Source organism: Coregonus clupeaformis, chromosome 14 (assembly GCF_020615455.1).
Source record: "Coregonus clupeaformis isolate EN_2021a chromosome 14, ASM2061545v1, whole genome shotgun sequence".
Taxonomy (NCBI): domain Eukaryota; kingdom Metazoa; phylum Chordata; class Actinopteri; order Salmoniformes; family Salmonidae; genus Coregonus; species Coregonus clupeaformis.
This window is the reverse complement of record NC_059205.1, coordinates 4,788,962-4,814,394: the sequence shown is the minus strand read 5'-3', so window position 1 is coordinate 4,814,394 and position 25,433 is coordinate 4,788,962. Positions and strand designations below refer to the sequence as shown.

General features: G+C 42.0%; 1 protein-coding gene across 3 annotated transcripts; it reads right to left on the bottom strand.

The window, feature by feature from the left end:
- Nucleotides 1–12,367: 12,367 nt before the first annotated feature.
- Nucleotides 12,368–25,070, bottom strand: LOC121580617 (acyl-CoA-binding domain-containing protein 5). 3 transcript variants are annotated; one of them, XM_041895585.2, is made up of 12 exons: nucleotides 24,943–25,070; nucleotides 24,484–24,604; nucleotides 23,646–23,769; nucleotides 22,415–22,487; nucleotides 22,090–22,237; nucleotides 20,062–20,283; nucleotides 18,341–18,411; nucleotides 18,029–18,200; nucleotides 17,535–17,740; nucleotides 17,342–17,395; nucleotides 13,872–13,981; nucleotides 12,368–13,577 (listed from the first exon to the last, which is right to left on the bottom strand). In XM_041895585.2, the coding sequence occupies exons 2-12, from the start codon at nucleotides 24,560–24,562 to the stop codon at nucleotides 13,565–13,567; spliced, it is 1,272 nt and encodes a 423-aa protein (XP_041751519.1). In that variant the 5' UTR covers nucleotides 24,563–24,604; nucleotides 24,943–25,070; the 3' UTR covers nucleotides 12,368–13,564. The 3 variants fall into 3 exon arrangements, with proteins under 3 accessions (XP_041751519.1, XP_041751520.1, XP_041751521.1); XM_041895586.2 differs by lacking the exon at nucleotides 24,484–24,604; XM_041895587.1 differs by lacking the exon at nucleotides 24,943–25,070 and having other exon boundaries at nucleotides 23,749–23,769; nucleotides 24,484–24,552.
- Nucleotides 25,071–25,433: the final 363 nt, after the last annotated feature.

Here is a 25,433-nt window from a genome sequence, read left to right as displayed (position 1 = left end):
ATTTAACAGATTACTCAACGAGGGTGACATCACACCACAGCAGGTGGATTCATTCCATGAAGCTGTGTTGTGTTTCCTGACAAGTGCTGTGGACTATGCACTTAAGAAGCTGCCACTGGAAGAGCCACTGATCAAGCACGCACAATTTGTAGATCTACAGCAAAGGGCTGAAAGTGACATCGAAGATGTCCTGTACTTTGTTGAAAGGTTAGTTTTTTTTCTCTAATTATTGTCTATCATCTTAGCTAAAATACCCTGTGTTTTATGATGAGGTGTGTTCACTCCTAAACTGCACATGAGATATTCTTATGTGGCTTCTCCTCAAAGATGTGTATGAACTGCTGCTGGTTGATGACTATATACCTAAAACGTAACAACTTGTAACTCTACTTTCATAAATAGGTTTCCCCATCTCCTCTCCTCCCATACCATGGGCCAGAGGAGCATGACCTTCTGGGTGAGGAGTTCTTGGCTGAAATGGCAACCCGGAAGCATAAGGTAAATTTATTTTCCTTTTTTGACTTTCCTTTTGGCAGGTGTGGCTACATCTGTTGCTTAAAATTGTTGCATGCATATATGTGTCATGCATGTTGCAAATTATGCATGTTTTTATCTGAACTTTGTTAATGGATCAACCTACAGTATACTTACAGTATTAATCAATCAAAAATCAAGGTATGTTTTTCCATTGTGTTTTGGTGCATTTTCCATAGGTGACAGGAGCCAAAGAATTCGAGAGGCTTGCTGCCGTCGCCAAGCTTGTCCTGGTGTTGCCCCCATGCAAACGCAGATGCTGAGAGGGTGTTTTCAGTTGTGGGACTGAACAAAACCAAGAGAAGAAACAGCCTAGCATTGGATGGCACCTTGTCCTCAATAATGACCATAAAGATGGCCAATCTGGAGCCCTGCTTCAAATGGGAGCCCCCCTCCGATATCATCAAGGCCTCCATGAAGGCCACAGGCCAGTATAACCATGCCGACAGATCATAGACAAGAGGCTCATTTGAGATGAGCCAGGTCTGCGCAGAATCGATCACCGGCGATCACCGCCCAATGCATGCTGGTTAGATTTGTGTCCGACTTGATCCCGACTTTCTCTGACGTCATGCACACGTGGGCAACGATATCCTCATGAGATCAAGGCGGCCGCAGTTCTGAGACGCAGGCAGTGCAATTGCTTTTCACCGACTGCAGGACCCAGGCGGACCCAGGACAAAATCTCACTCCAAGGTTTTTTAAAAAGTTGGCAGGTATGCCAACGTTTCGACAGACAAGCTGTCTTCATCAGGGTATAATGACAAACACTGCGGGTCACTAGTTTATACAGTGTCAAAGGACACACGCAGGTCTCTGTAATCATGGCCGGTGTGGCCTAATAGCATTGGCCAATTCACAGATAAAAACAACATACAAAAAACAACATACAAAAAACATGGATAGCATATGATCATAGATACTTGGCTACATAGGCCCACAACATTTACAATGAATAGCAAAATCACAAGAATGGCTTCAAATCAAAGTCTACGCGGGGCAGAAATCTCAGAGATCAATTGGTAAACTCTGATTTACCACACCTAAATATCCCTGCACAACGTCTATTTGCGCCTCTACCGGATGGAAACTACAAGTGTAACGGCTGCGCTCAATGCAATGGCACTTACAAATGTAGATCCTTCAAACACCCCCAAACAGGGAAACAGATCCCAATCAAAGGTGTTATTACGTGCTCCACTAAGGTAGTTATTTATCTTATAACTTGTCCTTGTGGTAAAAATGATGTGGGTAAAACAAAGCGCGAATTAAAAGTACGAATCTCGGAGCATCGTAGCACCATTAGGTGCAAAAACTTGACATACCCAGTCGCTGCCCACTTTTTGGAAGCGAACCACTCGACTTCTTCCCTACGTTATATCGGCATCAAACAGGTCACCCTCCCTAGGAGAGGGGGTGACCTCGACAACATATTGTTAAAACGAGAGGCTGCCTGGATCTTTAATTTAAAGACCCTTGCTCCCTTCGGTCTCAACGTAGACTTTGATTTGAAGCCATTCTTGTGATTTTGCTATTCATTGTAAATGTTGTGGGCCTATGTAGCCAAGTATCTATGATCATATGCTATCCATGTTTTTTGTATGTTGTTTTTTGTATGTTGTTTTTATCTGTGAATTGGCCAATGCTATTAGGCCACACCCGGCCATGATTACAGACACCTGCGTGTGTCCTTTGACACTGTATAAACTAGTGACCCGCAGTGTTTGTCATTATACCCTGATGAAGACAGCTTGTCTGTCGAAACGTTGGTTATTAAGATATTAAATTATTGCATCTGAGCTCCTAGAGTGTGCGGCTTTCCTTTTCTTTTTCAAATTCAATTGATTGGACATGATTTGGAAAGGCACACACCTGTCTATATAAGGTCCGACAGTTGACAGTGACAAACTGAGCAATCGGAGGAGAAGGGCCTTGGTCAGGGAGGTGACCAAGAACCCGATGGTCACTGACAGAGCTCTAGAGTTCCTCTGTGGAGATGGGAGAACCTTCCAGAAAGACAACCATCTCTGCAGTACTTCACCAATCAGGCCTTTATCAGTGGCCAGACGGAAGCCACTCCTCAGTAAAAGTCACATGACAGCCCGCTTGGAGTTTGCCAAAAGGCACCTAAAGACTCTCAGACCATGAGAAACAAGATTCTCTGGTCTGATGAAACAAAGATTGAACTCTTTGGCCTGAATGCCAAGCGTCACGTCTGGAGGAAATCTGGCAAGGATGGTGGTGGCAGAATTTACATTCACATTTACATTTACGTCATTTAGCAGACGCTCTTATCCAGAGCGACTTACAAATTGGTGCATTCACCTTATAGCCAGTGGGATAACCACTTTACAATGTTTTTTTTTTTTTTCGGGGGGGGGAACTGTGCTGCCGCAGAGGTAGGGGAGCCAGCAGGCCAGAGGTGGATGAACGCAATGCCCTCGTTTGGGTGTAGGGACTGATCAGAGCCTGAAGGTACGGAGGTGCCGTTCCCCTCACAACTCCGTAGGCAAGCACCATGGTCTTGTAGTAGATGCGAGCTTCAACTGGAAGCCAGTGGAGTGTGCGGAGGAGCGGGGTGACGTGAGAGAACTTGGGAAGGTTGAACACCAGACGGGCTGCGGCATTCTGGATGAGTTGTAGGGGTTTAATGGCACAGGCAGGGAGCCCAGCCAACAGCGAGTTGCAGTAATCCAGACGGGAGATGACAAGTGTCTGGATTAGGACCTGTGCCGCTTCCTGTGTAAGGCAGGGTCGTACTCTCCGAATGTTGTAGAGCATGAACCTACAGGATCGGGTCACCGCCTTGATGTTAGTGGAGAACGACAGGGTGTTGTCCAGGGTCACGCCAAGGTTCTTTGAACTCTGGGAGGAGGACACAATGGAGTTGTCAACCGTGATGGCGAGATCATGGAGCGGGCAGTCCTTCCCCGGGAGGAAGAGCAGCTCTGTCTTGCTGAGGTTCCAAGAGTGAGCCGCGCCGGAGATGCCCAGCTCGGAGAGGGTGGAGAGGAGGATCTGATGGTTCACAGTATCAAAGGCAGCAGACAGGTCTAGAAGGACAAGAGCAGAGGAGAGAGAGTTAGCTTTAGCAGTGCGGAGAGCCTCCGTGACACAGAGAAGAGCAGTCTCAGTTGAATGACCAGTCTTGAAACCTGACTGGTTTGGATCAAGAAGGTAATTCTGAGAGAGATAGCAAGAGAATTGGCTAAAGACGGCACGCTCAATAGTTTTGGAGAGAAAAGAAAGAAGGGATACTGGTCTGTAGTTGTTGACATCAGAGGGATCGAGTGTTGGTTTTTTGAGAAGGGGTGCAACTCTCGCTCTCTTGAAGACGGAAGGGACATAGCCAGCGGTCAAGGATGAGTTGATCAGCGAGGTGAGGTAAGGGAGAAGGTCACCGGAGATGGTCTGGAGAAGAGAGGAGGGGATAAGGTCAAGCGGGCAGGTTGTTGGGCGGCCGGCCGTCACAAGTCGCAAGATTTTATCTGGAGAGAGAGGGGAGAAAGAAGTCAAAGCATAGGGTAGGGTAGTGTGAGCAGGACCAGCAGTGTCATTAGACTTAACAAACGAGGATCGGATGTCGTCAACCTTCTTTTCAAAGTGGTTGACGAAGTCATCCACAGAGAGAGAGGGGGGGGAGGATTCAGCAGGGAGGAAAATGTGGCAAAGAGCTTCCTAGGGTTAGAGGCAGATGCTTGGAATTTAGAGTGGTAGAAAGTGGCCTTAGCAGCAGAAACAGATGAAGAAAATGTAGAGAGGAGGGAGTGAAAAGATGCCAGGTCCGCAGGGAGTCTAGTTTTCCTCCATTTCCGCTCGGCTGCCCGGAGCCCTGTTCTGTGAGCTCGCAATGAGTCATCAAGCCACGGAGCTGGAGGGGAGGACCGAGCCGGCCGGGAGGATAGGGGACATAGAGAGTCAAAGGATGCAGAAAGGGAGGAGAGGAGGGTTGAGGAGGCAGAATCAGGAGATTGGAGGGAGAAGGATTTAGCAGAGGTAAGAGATTATAGGATGGAAGAGGAGAGAGTAGCGGGAGAGAGAGAGCGAAGGTTGCGACGGCGCATTACCATCTGAGTAGGGGCAGAGTAAGTAGTGTTGGAGGAGAGCGAGAGAGAAAAGGATACAAAGTAGTGGTCGGAGACATGGAGGGGAGTTGCAGTGAGATTAGTAGAAGAACAGTATCTAGTAAAGATGAGGTCAAGCGTATTGCCTGCCTTGTGAGTAGGGGGGGACGGTGAGAGGGTGAGGTCAAAAGAGGAGAGGAGTGGAAAGAAGGAGGCAGAGAGAAATGAGTCAAAGGTAGATGTAGGGAGGTTGAAGTCACCCAGAACTGTGAGGGGTGTGCCATCCTCAGGAAAGGAACTTATCAAGGCGTCAAGCTCATTGATGAACTCTCCAAGGGAACCTGGAGGGCGATAAATGACAAGGATATTAAGCTTAAATGGGCTAGTGACTGTGACAGCATGGAATTCAAATGAGGAGATAGACAGATGGGTCAGGGGAAAAATAGAGAATGTCCACTTGGGACATTAACTATAATTGTTGTAAACTACAGCGGTTCAATGTTTTCTAGGAATAGACTAACTTAGTTTATTCAGCTAGCTAACTTGGTACAGTATTCTTCCGTGAAAACCGTCCAGGGCACCTAGTCATATGAAGCCACAGCCAACTAGCATGCTGGACTCCAACAACACGGTTTAACACCAATACTCGGCCACAACAAACCACCAGTGTGTCAACACGCCAAGCAGATCATTCGTGTCCGTGTCTAACGTTGTGGGTTAGTCATGCTGTGGGGATGTTTTTCAGCGGCAGGGACTGGGAGACTAGTCAGGATCGAGGCAAAGATGAACAGAGCAAAGTACAGAGAGATCCTTGATGAAAACCTGCTCTAGAGCTCTCAGGACCTCAGACTGGAGTGAAGGTTCACCTTCCAACAGGACAACAACCCTAAGCACACAGCCAAGACAACGCAGGAGTGGCTTCGGGACAAGTCTCTGAATGTGCTTAAGTGGCCCAGCCAGAGCCAGGACTTAAACCTGATCGAACTTCTCTGGAGAGACCTGAAAATAGCTGTGCAGCAACGCTCTCCATTCAACCTGACAGAGCTTGAGAGGATCTGCAGAGAAGAATGGGAGAAACTCTCCGAAAACAGGTGTGCCAAGGTTGTAGCGTCATACCCAAGAAGACTCAAGGCTGTAATCACTGCCAAAGGTGCTTCAACAAAGTACTGAGTAAAGGGTCTGAATAATTATGTAAATGTATATATTATATAAATTAGCAAACATTTCAACTGACCTGTTTTTGCTTTGTCATTATGGGGTATTGTGTGTAGATTGATGAGGAAAAAAACAATGTAATCAATTTTAGAATAAGGCTGTAACGTAGTCAATTTTAGAATAAGGCTGTAACGTAACAAAATGTGGAAAAAGTGAAGGGGTCTGAATACTTTCCAAAGGCACTGTACTCTTTCCTTTAAAAAATCCCTCAAACTTTATTCATGCTCCTGATAGATTTGTATCAACGTGCTATAGATCTGGTCCTCGGTGAACAGAAGTGGGAATGATAGTGTGACATTAGATTCAAAGGCACAATCTGTAAATTCATATCCCTGCTTACAATATGAAATAAAAACAGTAGTCCTCAATTTGACCTTATGCCAATTACTGAACTTGTTGATATTTTTCGGTTTTAATGAGCAGGTACAATCGTAGAGGCCCTCCTGTATAGTCTTCCAAAAGGTCCCGCTAGAAATTTAACTTATGGATAATGCTTTAGTAACATAAGCAACCATAAGGTTGGCTATATAGCAGGGGCGGACTGGGACAAAAATTCAGCCCTGGCATTTCTGTCCCCCCCCCCCCACTTACACTAACAGGCAGTAATGCTACTGACACAACATAGGCAACTATAGTACAGTGTTTCTCAACTTTTACTCTACCAGTGACCGGTGAAACAGTCCTCCTTTTTTAACCAGCTCTTTTTAACCAGCTCATGTTTAAGACATTTACAACATGTAAAAGCACCACTGGAGATACAACTCACAACTATAACTGGGCCTCTGTTGCCTTCCTGTTGTGTGCAATCTGTCTCTGCATCTTCTCTGCTGTCACTGTGTCTGTCTGTCCGTCTGTCACTCCAACTGTTTTTGCTTCTCCTTGTGCTCCTCTGTCTGCCTGTCACTCCTACGTGTGAATTGCTATTACATATAGAGACAACATATTAAGGAACTGGCAGTACATCTGTGTCTCTCTGTTTTCTTCCTACCTCCACTGCACTCAGCTCTGAGCTGTTTCTGCTAAGCTTAGCATCCTTTCTCACGGCACTGGGACCAGAAGACCAGGGGACCACACTGCCTGTACTGGGCCCAGTAACCTCCTAGGGTAACACTTTATTTTAACGGTCCATAACGTATGGGACTCTTGTATGTTGAGTCAGGGTGTGGAGATCTATGTGATGCATTCTATGTTTGTGATCTAGGTATCGTATTTCTATGTTTGGCCGGGTGTGATTTCCAATCAGAGGCAGCTGTCGCTCGTTGTCTCTGATTGGGGATCATACTTAGGTAGCCTGTTTGCCTACTATGTTTGTGGGATCTTGTTCCTGTGTTAGGCTTGTATTGTGCATAGCCTTGGACTTCACGTTACGTTGTTTTGTTGTGAGTGTTTATTCGGAAATAAACATGTTCGCATACCACGCTGCACCTTGGACTGATCCGTCTCTCAACGATCGTGACAATAAACCATTTATAAAGGCATTTATAAACAGTTTCCTCACCATTTATTAATCGTTACTCCCACATTTGTAAATGTTAGTAAGCTAGTATATATATATTTCCTTAAAACATCCTGTGTTGTGTGCTTATTCTTTTACCAGGTACAGCAGGAATGTAAAAAAAAAAAAGAATGTCTACCAATGGCATGCCTATCTTTTTGTGAAAAATTACACGGGTCACTCAAAACATTTGTGAAGTATTAATAGCAGTCATTTTTAGATTAGGGAATACAAAAATACTTTAATGATTAGTAAATGGTTTATTAATGTAGGAGTAATGATTAATGGAAGAGAGAGACCCGCACCATGTCGAAAAAATGAATAAATACATAAATGCAAAATAAAGATGTTTATTAGAACATCATGGTGTCCCCCCAAAAAATCATAAATTAAATGTGAAAACAAAAGACAAACGTTTCGGCCTCAGGCCATCCTCAGTGTAAATCCTCCGCGCACACACCTGACTTCTACTGCATTTCAAGTATAATTGCATGTCACACGATCAAGCAAGAAAATACATCAGAAAATCTATAAATCAGTACCCAGTGCAATAGAATGCATGATCTAGATTATATACAAAATGTAGTAATGCGGACAGAAAAATATAATCAATTATTGTTTTTACATAAACCATGTGAACATTTCCTCAATAAATAACACAGGATTGTAATAGAGAAGGGAGCTAGAGAGACCACTAGATGGGGGTATCGAACACCAATACTAGGCAATACCAGTTACAGAAAACACTTCAATAACAATTCTTCATTCATTCCTGATGGGTGGAGAGTTTTTAAATATAACACCCCATCTGCATTCTGTCTGGAGAAGACTAAATTCAAGATTACCACCCCTACGTGAACATTTTAATCTACTGTATAGCACAGTCCTTCTGTGTCAGTAGCTAGGTTTCCATCCAATTGGCGACAGATTTTCATGCGAATATTCTAAAATATGCGCATTGTCCGAGCAGTCGGTTAGATGCACACAATAATGCGATTATTTTGTATAGTCGGATTAATATAATTGTTCGATTAAAACGTTTACATGATTTGCAAGAAGAACGATTCCCTTACATGGACATCTGAAATCAGGCTACCTGATGGCACTCCATCAAAATAAACGTTCTAGTACAGCGAACATGTTCTTTTTGGGAAGCATGTTTGATTCTGATTTCGGACATATAACGTTTATGTGAAAACGATTTATACTACGCATACATTGTTGTTCCGAACTCACTTCACTCGCATTTAAGAGGGAGGCTCGCTCGGCTGCTGGCACATGCGCATATCAAATACACCGCTGTAACGCCGATGAAGGTGTTTACGTGTCCTAATAATTCGAAAGATTGCTCAGAAAACCCGGTGTTTTAATCGGCGTATGCTTACTTCGGTTTCGACTTTACTTCGGTTAAAATAAACAGAGTAAATTGCTTACATGACTATTGCATAATCTGCCTACTGCCATAATCCGTTTAATATCGAATTATTAGTGTGCATGTAAAGGTAGTGTTGTGTTTCCACCAAATTGACTTGTTGTGGATAAAAATCAGTGCGTGATGACCTAGTGCACACAAAATTGACTTTTTCGCTTAAGTTTTCATGTAGCCTACCGAAGAAAAATCTAATGTTCAATGTGTTTCCATCGCATTTTAAATTCTACCGATAGTTTTGTCACAAACTGTTGCATTACATAGCAAATGTGCCTAATCTGGTTTTGGCATGTGCGGTCTAGCCAACAGCTCGCTGATGCGGGTAGGCTCTGCCGGTAGGTTAGTCCACATGATTAGATTATTACGGATAAGAGCGAGAATATTTATTTTTCAAACGGCAGTCAAGCGTCGATCATCATGTTACCAGAATAAGACCCTCGACTTTTATTGGCTAGGAGCATCAAACTCATTCCGTGAACTTTCACCACCCTGTGAAGTTAATCATAAATTATTTTATCTGTAGTTTAATAAACTGTATGGTTTCCCGAGTCGTAGTGGGTGGACCACACACCATGTCATCGCGTGACTCCAAGTTTACTTCGATATGATGGTTATTATATCAATATTTGCATATAAAGGCGTTTCCACCGCCATTTCTCACATAATTAATTTTACCGACACAAAAATATCCCACCATGTCGAACGAATAAATTATCTGTCGGCATTTATAAAAGTGTACTGAAACTTCCTGTTTCCATCACAGCTGTTCGGATTTTTTAAAAGGACTTTACTTGCATAAAAACAGTGGTTGAGAACGAGGCTAATGTGCGTGAGTGTGTCTCTCTGTTTTCTTCCTACCTCGACTGCACCACCGCAGATTATCTGTCATTTTCACAGACGCAGAACCAGACGTTTTAGCAAATAAATCGGTTAATTTTACAAATTTAGCAGCGTAGGCTTCAAGCGCACTTTTTCGGTCTCTACTTTTTCGGCACCACCATTACGTTTTTCTGTTTTGACTGACAGAGTCACAGCGGGTCTCACTCTCTTTGATGATGCGCGTTTGACTTTGAATGTGAATTTGCGCCACCTCAGCTCAGCCAACCAGAAAACCGGGCCGGCCCATTTTGTAAGGGGGGCCGGACATCGCCCACTGGTCAGTGAAAATGCAAAAAAATATAAATGCAACATGTAAAGTGTTGGTCCCATTTTTCACGAGCTGAAATAAAAGATCCCAGAAATGTTCCATACACACAAAAATCTTATTTCTAAGATAATCCATCCACCTGACAGGTGTGGCATATCAACAAGCTGATTAAACAGCATGATCATTACAGAGGTGCACCTTGTGCTGGGGACAATAAAAGGCCACTCTAAAATGTGCAGTTTTGTCACAACACAATGCCACAGATGTATGGAGCCAGATAGTGGCCAAAAAGTTGAACATACGTATCGTTAGGATCGTAAGAAAATCCATGCGTGAAACATGAAACATAACCGTTAAATTGGACCTGTAAATGTACAAACCCTACGCTACGACTATGAACGAACATTTACACGTTCAATTCTTACTTCACATCGCCCTTTACTCGGTTACAAATATTTTTTATACATAGCCTACAAATCTTTGTCAGGAATGTGGTATCTGCAAAGCTAGTCAAAGTTAGCTAGTCAATAAGGTGGTCCTCTGTAGCTCAGCTGGTAGAGCACTGCGCTTGTAACGTCAAGGTAGTGGGTTCGATCCCCGGGACCACCCATACACAAAAATGTATGCACGCATGACTGTAAGTCGCTTTGGATAAAAGCGTCTGCTAAACGGTATGTTATTATTATAATAAAGCAACTCTAGCCCAGACGTTCCACTATCTAAATATGCCATGCTGTTGTGTTATTTAATGGCCATACAATTGCATAATTTATTTTTTATAGCCGCGTGGGGCTACATTTTGACTGTTGTATTTGCGAGGTATACTCTGTATGTAGGCTTGTTATAGCCATTTGCGTTGCAAAACCCCATCACGCAGAGGCTATATCCATATTAATAAATGAGACAAAACAAAAATATTGATTAAGTCTTGGCTATAACCTGTCCTGAGCTAAATAGCCAAGGGGTCCCAAATGGTCAAGACTTCCTATAGCCTATTCTTATTGCCAGATCCGTTTTCCCTGTCAGCCACTGCATGTCCTTCTTCAACTATTTGGTTTAAACTGTATTTAGAGGCTATATTTCGAGGCCTGTGAGCCAGTGTCTCTTTTTTATAATAAAAACAGTTATAAAACACAAAATGATTCCGCAAGACACCAGTACCCAAAATTATAGCCTAAATTGCAATGCCTACAAGTTGAAGGCCTATTTAATTTTTTTGGGATAGGCCTAAATTAAACATTGAATTATTAAAGTGATAGACTAAAGAACTTTGGAGAATTTTGAAAAATATTTTGAGTGGCAAAGGCTCCAGTGGTCATACATCATTCATAGATTGACCAAACATCTATTATTATTCTATGGTTCATTATTACTGGTAGATACTACTGGTTATGATTGCAGACAGAGGCCAGAGAATGGGATGGTGCAATATTGAATTAGTCATATTTTGATAAGGTGCATGCATGGGGATGTCAACGTCACCCAGAGATATGCCCATGCTGTAGAGTTACACCTAGCGGACTGAAAAATCACTGTTGTAGGCACTGGACTTGCGCTGGCAAACATATCCATTACATTAGAGACCTAAATGTGAAGTAAACTCAACTGAGGAGTATTAGAGAATGGAGACTTTTAACTTGAAAACGTGCAGGATACGTTTTTTCCGGTTTCCCTGACTTCTGTTTTTTTTTATACTGTGTTTTATGCTTGTTCGTGTAGCACTCCTCACAGGCCGTTTGGTGTACATTTTGTTGTTGGCGAGATGAAACTGCCAAAACTCTGAAAGGTATTATTGTACATCAGAATTGCAACACAAGATTTGTTCAATCCTAAAATGTTAGTCCGTAATCGTAACATTGTTTCACGTTTCACGCATGGCTTTTCTTACGATCCTAACAATTTACATAATGATTTTCTTACGATCCTAACGATACGTACATTCAACCTTTTGGCAGCTATCTGGCTCCATAGTGGAGAGCTGCAACGGCTGGGTCTCTCCAACAGCACCATGGGGAGGCTTGCTGGGCATGGACGATACATATTTTCCGCCCCTGCCTTTCGCAGAGTGAGCGCTACTTACCATGGGGCGGCATCAGGGCTCAGCTTAATAGCTCATATGCAACTGGGTGAGAGAAGTGTTCATTGTTTTTGGGGCAGAATTAAGTGAGGTGTTGTTGGAGGTGCGTCTTGGTCAGTTTAGCTCGGAGAATGCCGTTCTCGTTAATCTGCCGCTCTAGACGGCCGCCATCCTGCTAATGGGCGGGCCGGCCCTGAGCTCCTCCCCCAATCAGTCTACACCACTCACTGAGGTATAATGACGCCACTGCGCACACACCCGTGGTTACTATGACAACTAGTATAGCCATGTCAGTAAATGACTGCTGTCTGAACACACAAATTAAATTTGGCCACTTTTAACTTGCTGTTTGGACAGTCAGTATTCCAAAACAGATTTGAAAAAAACTGATTTGAGCATTAAGGCCTGCAGTGTGAACAATGCTTTATTGCAACTTGCAAGTGCATCTCTGCACATAATTGTATAATCATCAGTAGGCTACTTAGATACATTCTTGTAGTATAATGAAATACTATAAATACAATATTTTGCACTATAGTCCTGTTTTCTATCAGTAATTCTCATAAATTACACAATGTGTTCACAGGAAGAAAATAGAGATAGAGAAATAAGATTAGGAAAATAAAACATTCCTACAAACCCTGTAGGATTTCTTTCTGGAAGTGAATTATTTTGGGCTTATTGCAAATGATAATAGACAGCAGATATTGCACAATAATGTTAATCCTTTGATCCACACAGAAACCTTCCTAATCCCACTGTGTTAATGAAAGCCGTCTTCTGGGATTTCTTTGCTAAACATTCTGAAATATTTACCTATATTGGGAATAAAATATGAATATTTAATCCATTAGTGTTAGTGGAAGGTTATTAATCAACATCAATGTCAAGTATGAGTACACTTCAGTATGTATGATTAATATGGTCAATAAATACAGTATAAAATATATTCATGGACCTCAACACCACATCAATACATCTATTACGTCTTGATCCCCCCCATGTAAAACTTGTGATGTTTTGTTTGTACACTACCTTTATGAGTGTACGTTTGACAAACATTCATGTATTTCCTGTTTTTGAGAAACAAAACCATTAATGTCATTCTAAGTGAGAAAGGGGTAATATATATTGCGAAGCACCCTGTTTTAAATTTGAGTGAATGATCAAGCAAGTTAGTGGGTCACTATGTCATGTGTTAAGTAATATTAAGCTATAAGAGCCTACCTCTTGGACTAAAACACATGTTCAATGGAGAATCCTCATTGAAAGCATTGAAAGTGCTTTTTATTCCAATAGGAATCAGGGAAACTGGTCCATGAAGTTACAATATTGTATGGCATTAGTGGGGTACCAAAATAATATTTAAAAAATGTCACGTGGTAAGCAAACATTCTATTGTGCCCATAAATCCAGACAATGTTTAAATAAAAAATAAATTATGAATTATGTATTACAAATCACCTCTCTCTTGCACAAGTACAGTTGTTGTACAGTGCCAAACAGTGGCATGTAGAGAATTTAAATGAAAAGTATAACTCCTGTGCAAAAGTAGAGCAAATTCTCTTAAGAGTCTGGCTTGTTTGGATAACCCACTCGATCCTCAGTTTATCTTTCTGAAAAGAGAAACGTTGAACAACACATTATTATAATGAGCTGATTTGTATTGATTCAATGTGACAAACTGGTAACTGACAACATATAAAGTAGACGTCCCCTAACCTAAAGGTGCACATATTCTGCACAAGGTTAGGACACCTATGACATAGATAGAACACTGACGTCAACAGTTGACGATATAAGCACATTTACAACTGAGGCATATACAGAGATATTTTCTATATATTTATACATGGCTCTGATTCACAGGGCACTGATGACATACAGTATAGAACACACAGTACACTCACTTCCTCTTTCGTAGCAGGTAAATCTGAACCAGCCAATGAGAAATCAAAGGCCAGACAGTAGTAAACGCCACAGTGGTAGGAGACAGGTGAAAAGGCCACCACGAAGGACTCTGGAAAACCAAAAAGACAACTTCTCATTTCTCTCATCTGCTGCTGACATTAAAGAGTATACAAAATAAATGTTAAACCTCTCTTCTTACATGTGTAGACGTTTTAAGATATTCAATGGGGAAAAAACTGTATGATTCTGGCATTGTGAATACAGTATGATTCTGACATTGTGAATGCAGTATGATTCCTGGCATTGTGAATCCTGTTTTTTTTTTTTTTACGATTATTTAATAGTTAGACAGAAGATTCAAAACCTTCTTCCTTATGCTTTATTTTTGGACAGTTTTTTTTGCCATTTATGAATGTGTTATTCAATGCGTTTCTATGGGCTATAGTAGTAAAGGCCAAATTCAATATTTTATTAAATTCTTTTTTTATACACTACCGGTCCAAAGTTTTAGAACACCTACTCATTCAAGGGGTTTTCTTAATTTTTTACTATTTTCTACATTGTAGAATAATAGTGAATAGACAAAACTATGAAATAACACATATGGAATCATGTAGTAACCAAAAAAGTGTTAAAACAAATCAAAATATATATTTATATTTGAGATTCTTCAAATAGCCACCCTTTGCTTTGATGACAGCTTTGCACACTCTTGGCATTCTCTCAATCAGCTTCTTGAGGTAGTCACCTGGAATGCATTACAATTAACAGGTGTGCCTTCTTAAAAGTTAATTTGTGGAATTTCTTTCCTTCTTAATGCGTTAGAGCCAATCAGTTGTGTTGTGACAAGGTAGGGGGGTATACAGAAGATAGCCGTATTTGGTAAAAGACCAAGTCCATATTATGGCAAGAACAGCGCAAATAAGTAAAGAGAAACAACAGTCCATCATTACTTTAAGACATGAAGGTCAGTCAATACGGAACATTTCAAGAACTTTGAACGTTTCTTAAAGCGCAGTCGCAAAAACCATCAAGCACTATGATGAAACTGGCTCTCATGAGGACCGCCACAGGAATAGAAGACCCAGAGTTACATCTGCTGCAGAGGATAAGTTCATTAGAGTTACCAGCCTCAGAAATTGCAGCCCAAATAAATGCTTCACAGAGTTCAAGTAACAGACACATCTCAACATCAACTGTTCAGAGGAGACTACGTGAATCAGGCCTTCATGGTCAAATTGCTGCAAGGAAACCACTACTAAAGGACACCAATAAGAAGAAGAGACTTGCTTGGGCCAAGAAACACGAACAATGGACATTAGACCGGTGGAAATTTGTCCTTTGGTCTGGAGTCCAAATTGGAGATTTTTGGTTCCAACCGCCGTGTCTTTGTGAGACACGGTGTGGGTGAACGGATGATCTCTGAATGTGTATTTCCAACCATAAAGCATGGAGGAGGAGGTGTTATGGTGTGGGGGTGCTTTGCTGGTGACACTGTCTGTGATTTATTTAGAATTCAAGGCACACTTAACCAGCATGGCTCCCACAGCATTCTGCAGCGATATGCCATTCCATCTGGTTTGGGCTTAGTGGGACTATCATTTGTTTTTCAACAGGACAATGACCCAACACACCTCCAGGCTGTGTAAGGGCTATTTTACCAAGAAGGAGAGTGATGGAGTGCTGCATCAGATGACCTGGCCTCCACAATCCCCCGACCTCAACCAAATTGAGATGGTTTGGGATGAGTCGGACCGCAGAGTGAAGGAAAAGCAGCCAACAAGTGTTCAGCATATGTGGGAACTCCGTCAAGACTGTTGGAAAAGCATTCCAGGTGAAACTGGTTGAGAGAATAACAAGAGTGTGCAAAGCTGTCATCAAGGCAAAGGGTGGCTATTTGAAGAATCTCAAATCTCAATTATTTTTTGATTTGTTTAACACTTTTTTGGTTACTACATGATTCCATATGTGTTATTTCATAGTTTTGATGTCTTCACTATTATTCTACAATGTAGAAAATGGTAAAAATAAAGAAAAACCCTTGAATGAGTAGGTGTTCTAAAACTTTTGACCGGTAGTGTATATATTCTTTATACCTAAAGGGGTCGTAAAATGAAATAGCTAAATTATTCATGGTATGACAATCTTAAAACAATTCCATATGTCAGCTTAGACTTTTAAGAATTAATACAGTGAACAAAAATATAAACGCAACATGTAAAGTGATGGTCCCATGTTTCATGAGCTGAAATGAAAGATCCCAGAAATGTTCCATACACACAAAAAGCTTATTTCTCTCAAATTTTGTCCACAAATTTGTTTACATTCCTGTTAGTGAGCATTTCTCCTTTGCCAAGATAATCCATCCACCTGACAGGTGTGGCATATAGAGAAGCTGATTAAACAGCATGGTCATTACCCGTGTGGGCCCTGTGTAGCGCAGTTGGTAGAGCATGGCGCTTGCAACGCCAGGGTTGTGGGTTCGATTCCCACGGGGGGCCAGTATGAAAAAATAAATTTAAAAAATGCTCTGGATAAGAGCATCTGCTAAAATGTGCAGTTTTGTCACCCAACACAATGCCATAGATGTCTCATATTTTTGGGGACCGTGCAATTGGCATGCTGACGGCAGGAATGTCCAACAGAGCTGTTGCCAGACAATTGAATGTTAATTTCTCTACCATAAGCTGCCTCCAACGTTGTTTTAGAGAATTTGGCAGTACGTCCAACAGGCCTCACAACCGCAGACCACGTGTTTTGCGTCGTGTGGGCAAGCGGTTTGCTGATGTCATTGTTGTGAACAGAGTGCCCCATGGTGGCAGTGGGGTTATGGTATGGGCAGGCATAAGCTACGGAAAACGAACACAATTGCATTTTATCGATGCCAATTTGAATGTACAGAGATACCGTGACGAGATCCTGAAGTCCATTTTGAGGCCCATTTTTTTAAAAGGTATCTGTGACCAACAGATGGATATCTGTATTTTATTGTATATTAAAACATACAATCTACCTGCAGTGAAGCCGCTCAACATTTACATCACATTCAGTCATCTAGCAGACATTCCCATCCAGAGCGACCCACAGGAGCAACCAGGGTCAAGCAACCCGCCCAAGGGCACATCGACAGATCTCCCACCAAGTCAAATCGGGGACCCGAACCAGGGACCTATCGGCCACCGGCCCAAGCTCCCAACCACCAGGCCACCAACCAATAGTCATGTGATGAAAAAGTGAAAAACTAATTCTGATTGGCTGGGCCTGGCTCCACAGTGGGTGGGCCTATGCCCTCCCAGGCCCACCCATGGCTGCGCCCCTGCCCAGTCATGTGAAATCCATAGATTAGGGCCTAATGAATTTATTTCAATTGACTGATTTCCTTATATGAACTGTACCTCAGTAAAATCGTTTAAATTGTTGCATGTTGCATTTATATTTTTGTTCAGTATAGTTAGATAGAAGCACATACCTTTCTTGCTAGGGATAAGGAGTCATCTTGTCTAGCCTGAGAAAGCGATCTAGTCTGAAAATGAACAGACACAAAATGTAGACTTGTGATTCAGATCGAATTTTTGACTGTACTGTGATACAGTTTTATCTTTGAAAAAATATCATTAAAAAAGTACTGTTTTATCTCTCTGGTTTTCAGACCGTGGTCTCACCTGTAATGTGGTCAGGGCCTCCAGAGTGTTCAGCCTCTGAAGCACGTTAGCCATGTCCTCCTGCAGCCTGGTCAGCGCCATGGCGATGTGCTCATTAAGGTTACCGCTGGCAACAGCCTCAGTCCTGTTCTGCATAACCCAGCCCTCTGCTGCATTTCCATTGGTAAAAAGCTGTGACCCGGAACCTCGCCCCGATGACCTGGAACCTATACCACAAACAATGGGCAGTGAGCAAGCATTACTCTATGGACTTCGAGGCCTGTAGTCACAAGACATCACCACGTCTCAGAGTATAAGTGCTGATCTAGGATCAGTTTGGCCTTTGAGATTATAATGAATGGACTGGGTGGATCCTAGCACTACCACTCTGAGACGCTTTACGAACAAAAGCCCAGAAGCACAGGAAAAAGGCTTCAAGTCAATCAAGGGATCAAATGCCACCGATTATACTTTTATCATGATTTCTTTTAAACAGTAAGACCATACAGACCCACCTATTCCACTCATTGACCAGCAACTGTCCCGTCGTTCTGTATGAAGCCCCTCCCTGTGAGGGGCGTCTTCCTGGAGACTCAGGTCCTCATCCAGGGTCTCTCCCTGAAGACTCCTCCTCTTAACTTGACTTGCCCTTGTCTCGGAGGAGTGTGCCCTCGGTACTCCCGATTTCTGTGAAGACAACCAATCAAAATCATGGGAGCGCTCCTTTTGCATTGTCATAACCCAAAACGAACCAACCCAATGAATAGATGGGCGGGAGCGAGTTCTAATTTGCTGGAGCAAGCACATTACGTTTCTTAACGCCTTACCTCGTCCATGGCTAAATGTTCCATTGAGTCACAGAATTCCTCGTTGTCCGAGTCGTTGGCTCGAAGACGCTCTGTGCGGAGGGGACGAAGCACACCACATCATTGCCAGATTATTGACCAAAATGTTTTATCAGGGGGTACTGCAGCCCCCTCAGCACCACTACTTCCCACGGCTATGGTAGGTCATAGGTCAGGTAATCCAAACTCCAGCTGACTCCATCTTACCGCTGAGACATCTGTTAATATGCCTGTACCGTCTCTCAGAACTGGGGCTCTTAAATACCTACAGAAAGGGTCCTACTAAACCAGCTACTGGAGGTGTTTATGGTGGCGGGTCTGAGGTGTCCGTTCATATGCCGGTTCAGTCTAGCGCTGTTACGGTGACCGTATTACCACCACACCAGCGGTCATGGTAACTAGGCTTACCCAAAACTGCTTACCCAAAACTGCTTACCCAAAACTGTGCTCTGATGCCGCTGATGGTCATTAGTAGCCTGCCAAACTTGCTAAGGGCCAGTCACTAATGGCCTGGCACTCTGCGCTCTATTGTCCCTCTAATCACTCTGACATCAATGCAAATGCAACTGAAAATCAAACATTTCATGAGAGCCCATGACCTCATGTTGCAACAATTATATAGGCTATGCAATCACGTGTGAAAACAGAATTTTGAAAGGCCACTATTTAAGAAAAGAGGATCCCAGCTTTCTCGTGCTGCTATATTTATCGCTAAATTCTTAACATTAAGCACATTAATCCGCTTTACAACTGGTGTAGCCTACATGGAATACATAGGCGGAAAGTACGTTTAAAGTATGGGGAAGCTCATTTTCACCATAAAAATGCACCTTTATAGTAAAAGCACTCCATGCGTCATCACATTTGCAGACTTATGTAAGAAAGACTACTATTCGTAATGTGATGAGTTGATTGGATAGTCATAATTTAGGCTAATAATATAACTCAATCACTGTTCGCAAAAAAGAGTTGAATGCATGGCTGAGTGTGTATAGAGTAGACCTAGGCTATATCAGATACGTTTCTTCTTTCTTTGCATGGGAAAAATGTGGTCTAAACACATTTCATGCAATTCTACTACACTTTATATTCCTGGAGACATTAGCAGAATATTTTTTTATACGACAAATTACAGGGCAGCCTACTCTGCATGTGCGCACTCAGAAATAGTTTGGGAAAATGTATTTTATTTATCATTCAGCTATGTTCAATTGTATTCTTCATACTATAAAATAATATAAAAATAATGCCACGGAATTCTAAGCAAATCTTGTCTGCTAAATGAACTAGTGTAGCTCACAGCCATATGGCATAGCCAGATCAGTTCTTCTGAAATAGGCTACATTTTCTTCATATCATGTTTCTTTAAACCTGTCTAAATTAAATAATACATTTTTGGTGATGTGTAGGCTATATTAAATGTATTTATTAGACTTTTTTAAATGTAGATGTTCCAAAGGTCTGCATCAGTGGCTTGTAGGCTATGCATGGAAGCCAGGAGATGCTAAATGTGTTTATGTTAATTAACGGTCAATTACCGTGAGACCGGCAGTTATTTGCATGACAATTACCGGCTGACAAAATGTCATGACTGCCACAGCCCTCCTTCTGTCTATCTTACAGGTGCTCTCAAATACAGTACCTACAGTTGGGTCCTACTAACTAACCCACCTACTGGAGGTGTTTATGGTGGCGGTCCTTACCACTGAGGTGTCTGTTCAGATGCCTGTAGCGGTTCTCCGGTAGGGGCTCTTCTGAGTAGGCCAGTTCCTCCTCCTCCACCTCACTGTCGAGGGAGCTGTGTGTCCCGTTGGTCATGGAGGAGACGCTGGGCTCCACAGTGCCGTTGGACGAGCTGACCTCTGACCTCCACCTGCGGTCCTTCACCCTGAGCAGACTCATGTCAGGGCCTGGGGCCTTCCTCTCTAACGGACAGTATGACATAAGCTCTGTTTCAATATCCACACTAGCATACTACTTAAAATGAAGCAATCAATTAGTGGCATGTTAGTAAGGATATTATAGTTATAAACCTGACATGACACAGCATTGACATAACAATGGTCCTCCCAGTCCTATGTTTCATAGTGATATAGAGCAGTTATGGTATGAATTGTGACAAACTGATATAACCACGGTCCAGGGACGTTTTATCTCTGAAATAAAAGTCATGAACTCTCTTTTGTGGTAACATACAAAACCATGTCAAATTCAGTCCTCAGCTTTCGCTTGAACTGCTTTATAGCTACCCATAGTTATAGCACTGTCATAAGTATAACCATGTTTGGCTTGCTAATACGTTATGCTACATAGTATTCATAATTAAATTGTCGTATAGAGAAACAGCTCAAAATTGGATATGTACTATTCGTGGTACCTCTCTCCTCCTCCTCTTCATCATCTGCATCTTCTTCCTCATCACTGTCCACTTTCTCCACCTCCTTCTCCTCCTCCTCATCACTGTCCACTTTCTCCTCCTCATCCTCATCTTCCTCCTCCTCCTCCTCCTCTTCCTCCTCCTCCTCCTCCTCCTCCTCCTCCAAATCAGTGCATTTACTTTCCTCCTTGCATTCCTCCTTGCCAGTCATATTCATGCCATTTATTTTGCTTTCTGGGACTTTGGTTTGAATATCCTTCCAGATTTCCAGACTCCCAAAGCCTGAGCAGTGCAATAAAACGTATAAGACACCTCGTTATAATTATAATGAGCTACACTAGATAACACCAACTGCATCTACATTGCCACAACATTTAGCAGTCTATGCCACGATTCACAAAGTAGCACAACTACACAGCTAACACAAATAGGCTGCTATTCATTAGCAACAGACTTTTCTACTATTGAGACAATACCAGACACTTTCAAAGATAAAACAATCAATCAATCAACCACGCCACAAAACACAACAGAAGAGCTTCTCTACTCATCCAGCCGTCAACATATTTGCACATATTTCCTTAAAGGGACAGTTCACCAAAATGTCACATTGAAGTAAACGTATGGATACCTTTAGGTTTGCTCTTTAGCGCAGGCTAACAGGAGTCCTGCTTGCACCATGCAATCAATGACGCTAATGCTAAACTATAGCTACTGTAAGTAGACAAACTCATATCTTATATCACCGATTCTTGGGTCCATAGACTACTTTCTAGTTTTTACATAATATGAGGTAAATGGGTAACTATCCCTTTAATTGTCGCCATAGACAACAGTCCACTCATCAATCTCTCTTCCTTCATCAGAACTGGTTGCTGATTACAAGGTGAGGATGACTGACATGAGTTCACTGTGGACCCTTGGCGAATGGAGTTCAGCGTCTAGGACCAACGCTACCACACAAACACTTGCCTTCCATCTTTGGTTTGTGGATATACCCCTTTAGCATCTGCATTTCCACTGAGCAAAAAGACAAAAAGGCGACTATGAAATATTCATCCAAAGGCCTTCTCTGCTAATAGCAAGGAAAGGTTAACATAAGAGAGAGATCCATCTTCCTCGGAGCTAAACCCTCCATTATTTGAGGTGAAACAATCTCCTTCTGTGTGAATTTATGGACTCTTTAGTGACTATTTATAGACTATGAGAGTGGTTAATTAATAATCAATAAACACATAAATCATATAACACTTGTACTCCTAGATGTGTTGGGGGGTATTGTGTTGTTGTGTTCAGTGAAACTGAGGTGTGTAGTTCTGCAGTGCTCAAAACAGCATCCATTTTGACCAGGCACCTGCAGCTGCTGCGAAAGGCCTGTTGTAGGTCCTCTTGGCCTCCTCTTCCTCTTCCTCCACTCCTCCCTCCACTTCCTCGAAGAAATACCCCCCAAGAGCCTCCAGCAGATCAGACACCTCCTCTGTGACTGGAAGAGTCTCCAGAATCTTCCAGAAAGAGGCAATTTGATTGTTAATATATTGGTGTTTCAATAAAGAATAAATGTGGTTTCAGCAATTTAATGAAACAGAAATTAATCTGCCTGGAGGGTAAAACAATAATACGTGATTGCAGTTGCTTCCTCTTCTTTTATTTATTCAAAATGACATAGTAAAAATGCTTACCAGCTGAATGTCATTGAGGTAAGCTTGCATGGCTTCCTCCTTTGACATATTCCCCAGTGAGTTCCATGCGTCCCTGGCAACAAACAATGTTTGGGTCTCATATGAACTCGGGTGACAAAAGAAATGCTGCATAACCTCAATGATTTTGAGACAGACTAACAACATACTTTTTTCAGAGTTGGGATTTCATTATGAATCCATGGATCCATGCAAGATATGCAGTACATAGGGCCTTGAGTTTTTCTTGAACACATGACATAACCAGGAAGAGCTCTGGGAACTTTAGTATCAGATATTTGAAATTAAATCTCTCAGAATTTGGTCTGATCATACAGCACAAATAATGAACATAGAGTTTTAATAGTTGATATGAATGTTTGTGGCTAATAAATGTGTTATTGTACAGCAATAAGATGGTAGTATGGTATATTACACATTTTACCATGGGTAGATTGATTGAATGACAAATATTCATTTTTTTTTTTTTTTTACATTTTTTTTTTTTTTGTCATTTAGCAGACGCTCTTCTCCAGAGCGACTTACAGTTAGTGCATACATTATTATTATTTTTATTTATTTTTTCATACCCCCCGTGGGAATCGAACCTACAACCCTGGCGTTGCAAACCCATGCTCTACGAACTGAGCTACATCCCCTGCAAATATTCCTTGCAATATAATATAACTATGGTTATTGTGCTTTGTGGGTTACGCATATCCATAATATCCCAATTCAAATGATTCAGTAATATTCCTTTATCACGAAAACTTTCACCTTGAGGCAAAAACACCAACCCATTTTTAGACTTTTCATTTTGTCTTTGCCTCGCAGTGCCATTCTTCTGCCGTCTTATCAACATTTCAAAGGGTTGCTTCCCTGAGCAGCGCTTTCAGAAGTGCTCTTGCTGTATGCTGGTATATCTCGTATGTGTCTGAGTAGGTCGTCAACGTTTGCGTTTTACTGAAGGCATGCAGTATTTTCCTTTTTCTAACATATGGTAAATTGTCTTTCATCTGATTTGATAACCTATTTCTAGGACAACACCCTTCACCAGGGTTGTGTTCAGTAGGCACAAAATGGAAGAAAGTGATCCAAAATGGAGTGAAGCGGGGAGGTTCTATACCTATCTGGACACGTCCAATAAGAAACACTCATTTTCGTTTTTCTATTGCAAAATGTTTTGCTATGGTGTGCGCTAATGAACACGACCCAGTCCTTAAACATAATTTACCACTTGGCTTTGCCTGCAGTGTCCCAGTATCCTGTAGGTCTTGGAATGTTACAAGGCCCTAACATAGCCTGCTTGTAGTAACTATAAAACATGAGCATCATACCATCCGCCGGCTGGTATGGACCTAGGAGAGCAAATAAGGATAGGAGGGGGAACAAAGAGGATGAGTCAGGAAGTTTGATGATTGACATGATACTTTGAATTATTGTTACATTGCAGCCCATGGTCCCTCAACTTGCAGCAATTACCATGAGCTCACTGCAACTGACAAAACAAATGTGTGTCCTCAGAAGGTATAAATAGACTTCTCTTTTAAATGTAATGCTTTAATGTTTGAAGCTGCCCATCTTCAGCTCTAAAGACACAACCTGTCATTTCAACAGCCTATCAGTTACCCTGCCTACAGCGCTACGCAAGGACTGACAGTCCATGAGATTGGCATGATATTGGCTGTTTGTTTACAAAGACTCAGTCATACGACAACAAAAACATAAACAATGGATGAGTAGCCTAATGCAACTGTATCGAACAGTAAAACAGTTTAAACTGATAAGGCAGTTATATTCTTTAAGAACAGCAGAACTTCTTACAGTGTGCTTTCTGAGCCAACCTAAAGCTAAATCTAAGACACAGAGAATATAAGCCAATCACCACTACCAAGCAGGTACCAAATTAAAACGGTGGCAACAGTGTGAGCCCTAATGGTGCTTATTCAGACATATGCTGCACAAGCTAGGCTTACTGCTAAATAGGCTACTCAGTCGCAGGCCATGGCCCACAGTTCAGTGGCTGATTTGATGTATAGGCAAGTGTAGTTATTAGTGGATAATCAGCCTACCATCTTCGGGTAAACTCCGTATCACTCGCACTGCGGCATTAAATCGGGTCTCGAGCTCGTCTTCTTCGGCGTGCTCCATCGCTTTGTCACAACCAGGATGACAGGCGGTGAATCCTCACGTCTTAAAGAGATTTAACATTCGGTCACCTCTGTGACAACAAAGTTGCTTGGCAGCAATAATGTCAAATGAAAATTATTCTCAACAGGCTTTCATAATGTGTCATTGAAATCAACCGGCCTGTTAATACCCTCGCACCTCGTAAAGATTACCGTATTATGGATACTATAGCATGCATAATAGTCTTGTTATTTTACTTTCGCCTGAGGCAATTATTAAGCTATTTAGTTGTTGCATAAACATTCTCAACATTAAATATCCATATGTTCAAATTAGAGTGAATTAAAAAAAAAAAAAAAGGAAGAAACAAATATATAGAAGGTTACGTTTAAGAAACTCACCCTATGCATGTCTGGGTGGATTAAACCCACTGCTGTCTACATATAGCCTGCTGGCTGCAACCAGGCTGACTATTCCGATACCGACCTCTCAAATTCGGTCCAACCGAACACGACAAAACATATGATTCCCAAAGTTGCCATGGGAGTTGTAGTGTCTTTTGACCACGAATTACACAATGCACCAATTGGTTTCCTTTAGGATTCCTACAAGGCCCATAATTCTCTTAATGTGGGATTTAATATGTGAGATATAGTGCTGACTAGGACAACAACAGTTTGCCTACCTTTTTAAAAAGCATATATATTAGATACACACGCGCGACGACAAACTGTTAAAATGTAGCATATAGATTGCAACAACAGCTGCGCGCCATCAATGGAACACTGGATACTTTGTGTCACTAGACCCGATTGTAGTTCACCCTTCATCACCAATGGGTTCACAAACCATAATCGCACTCGAATTCAATTGATCCAGGACTAATCGATGT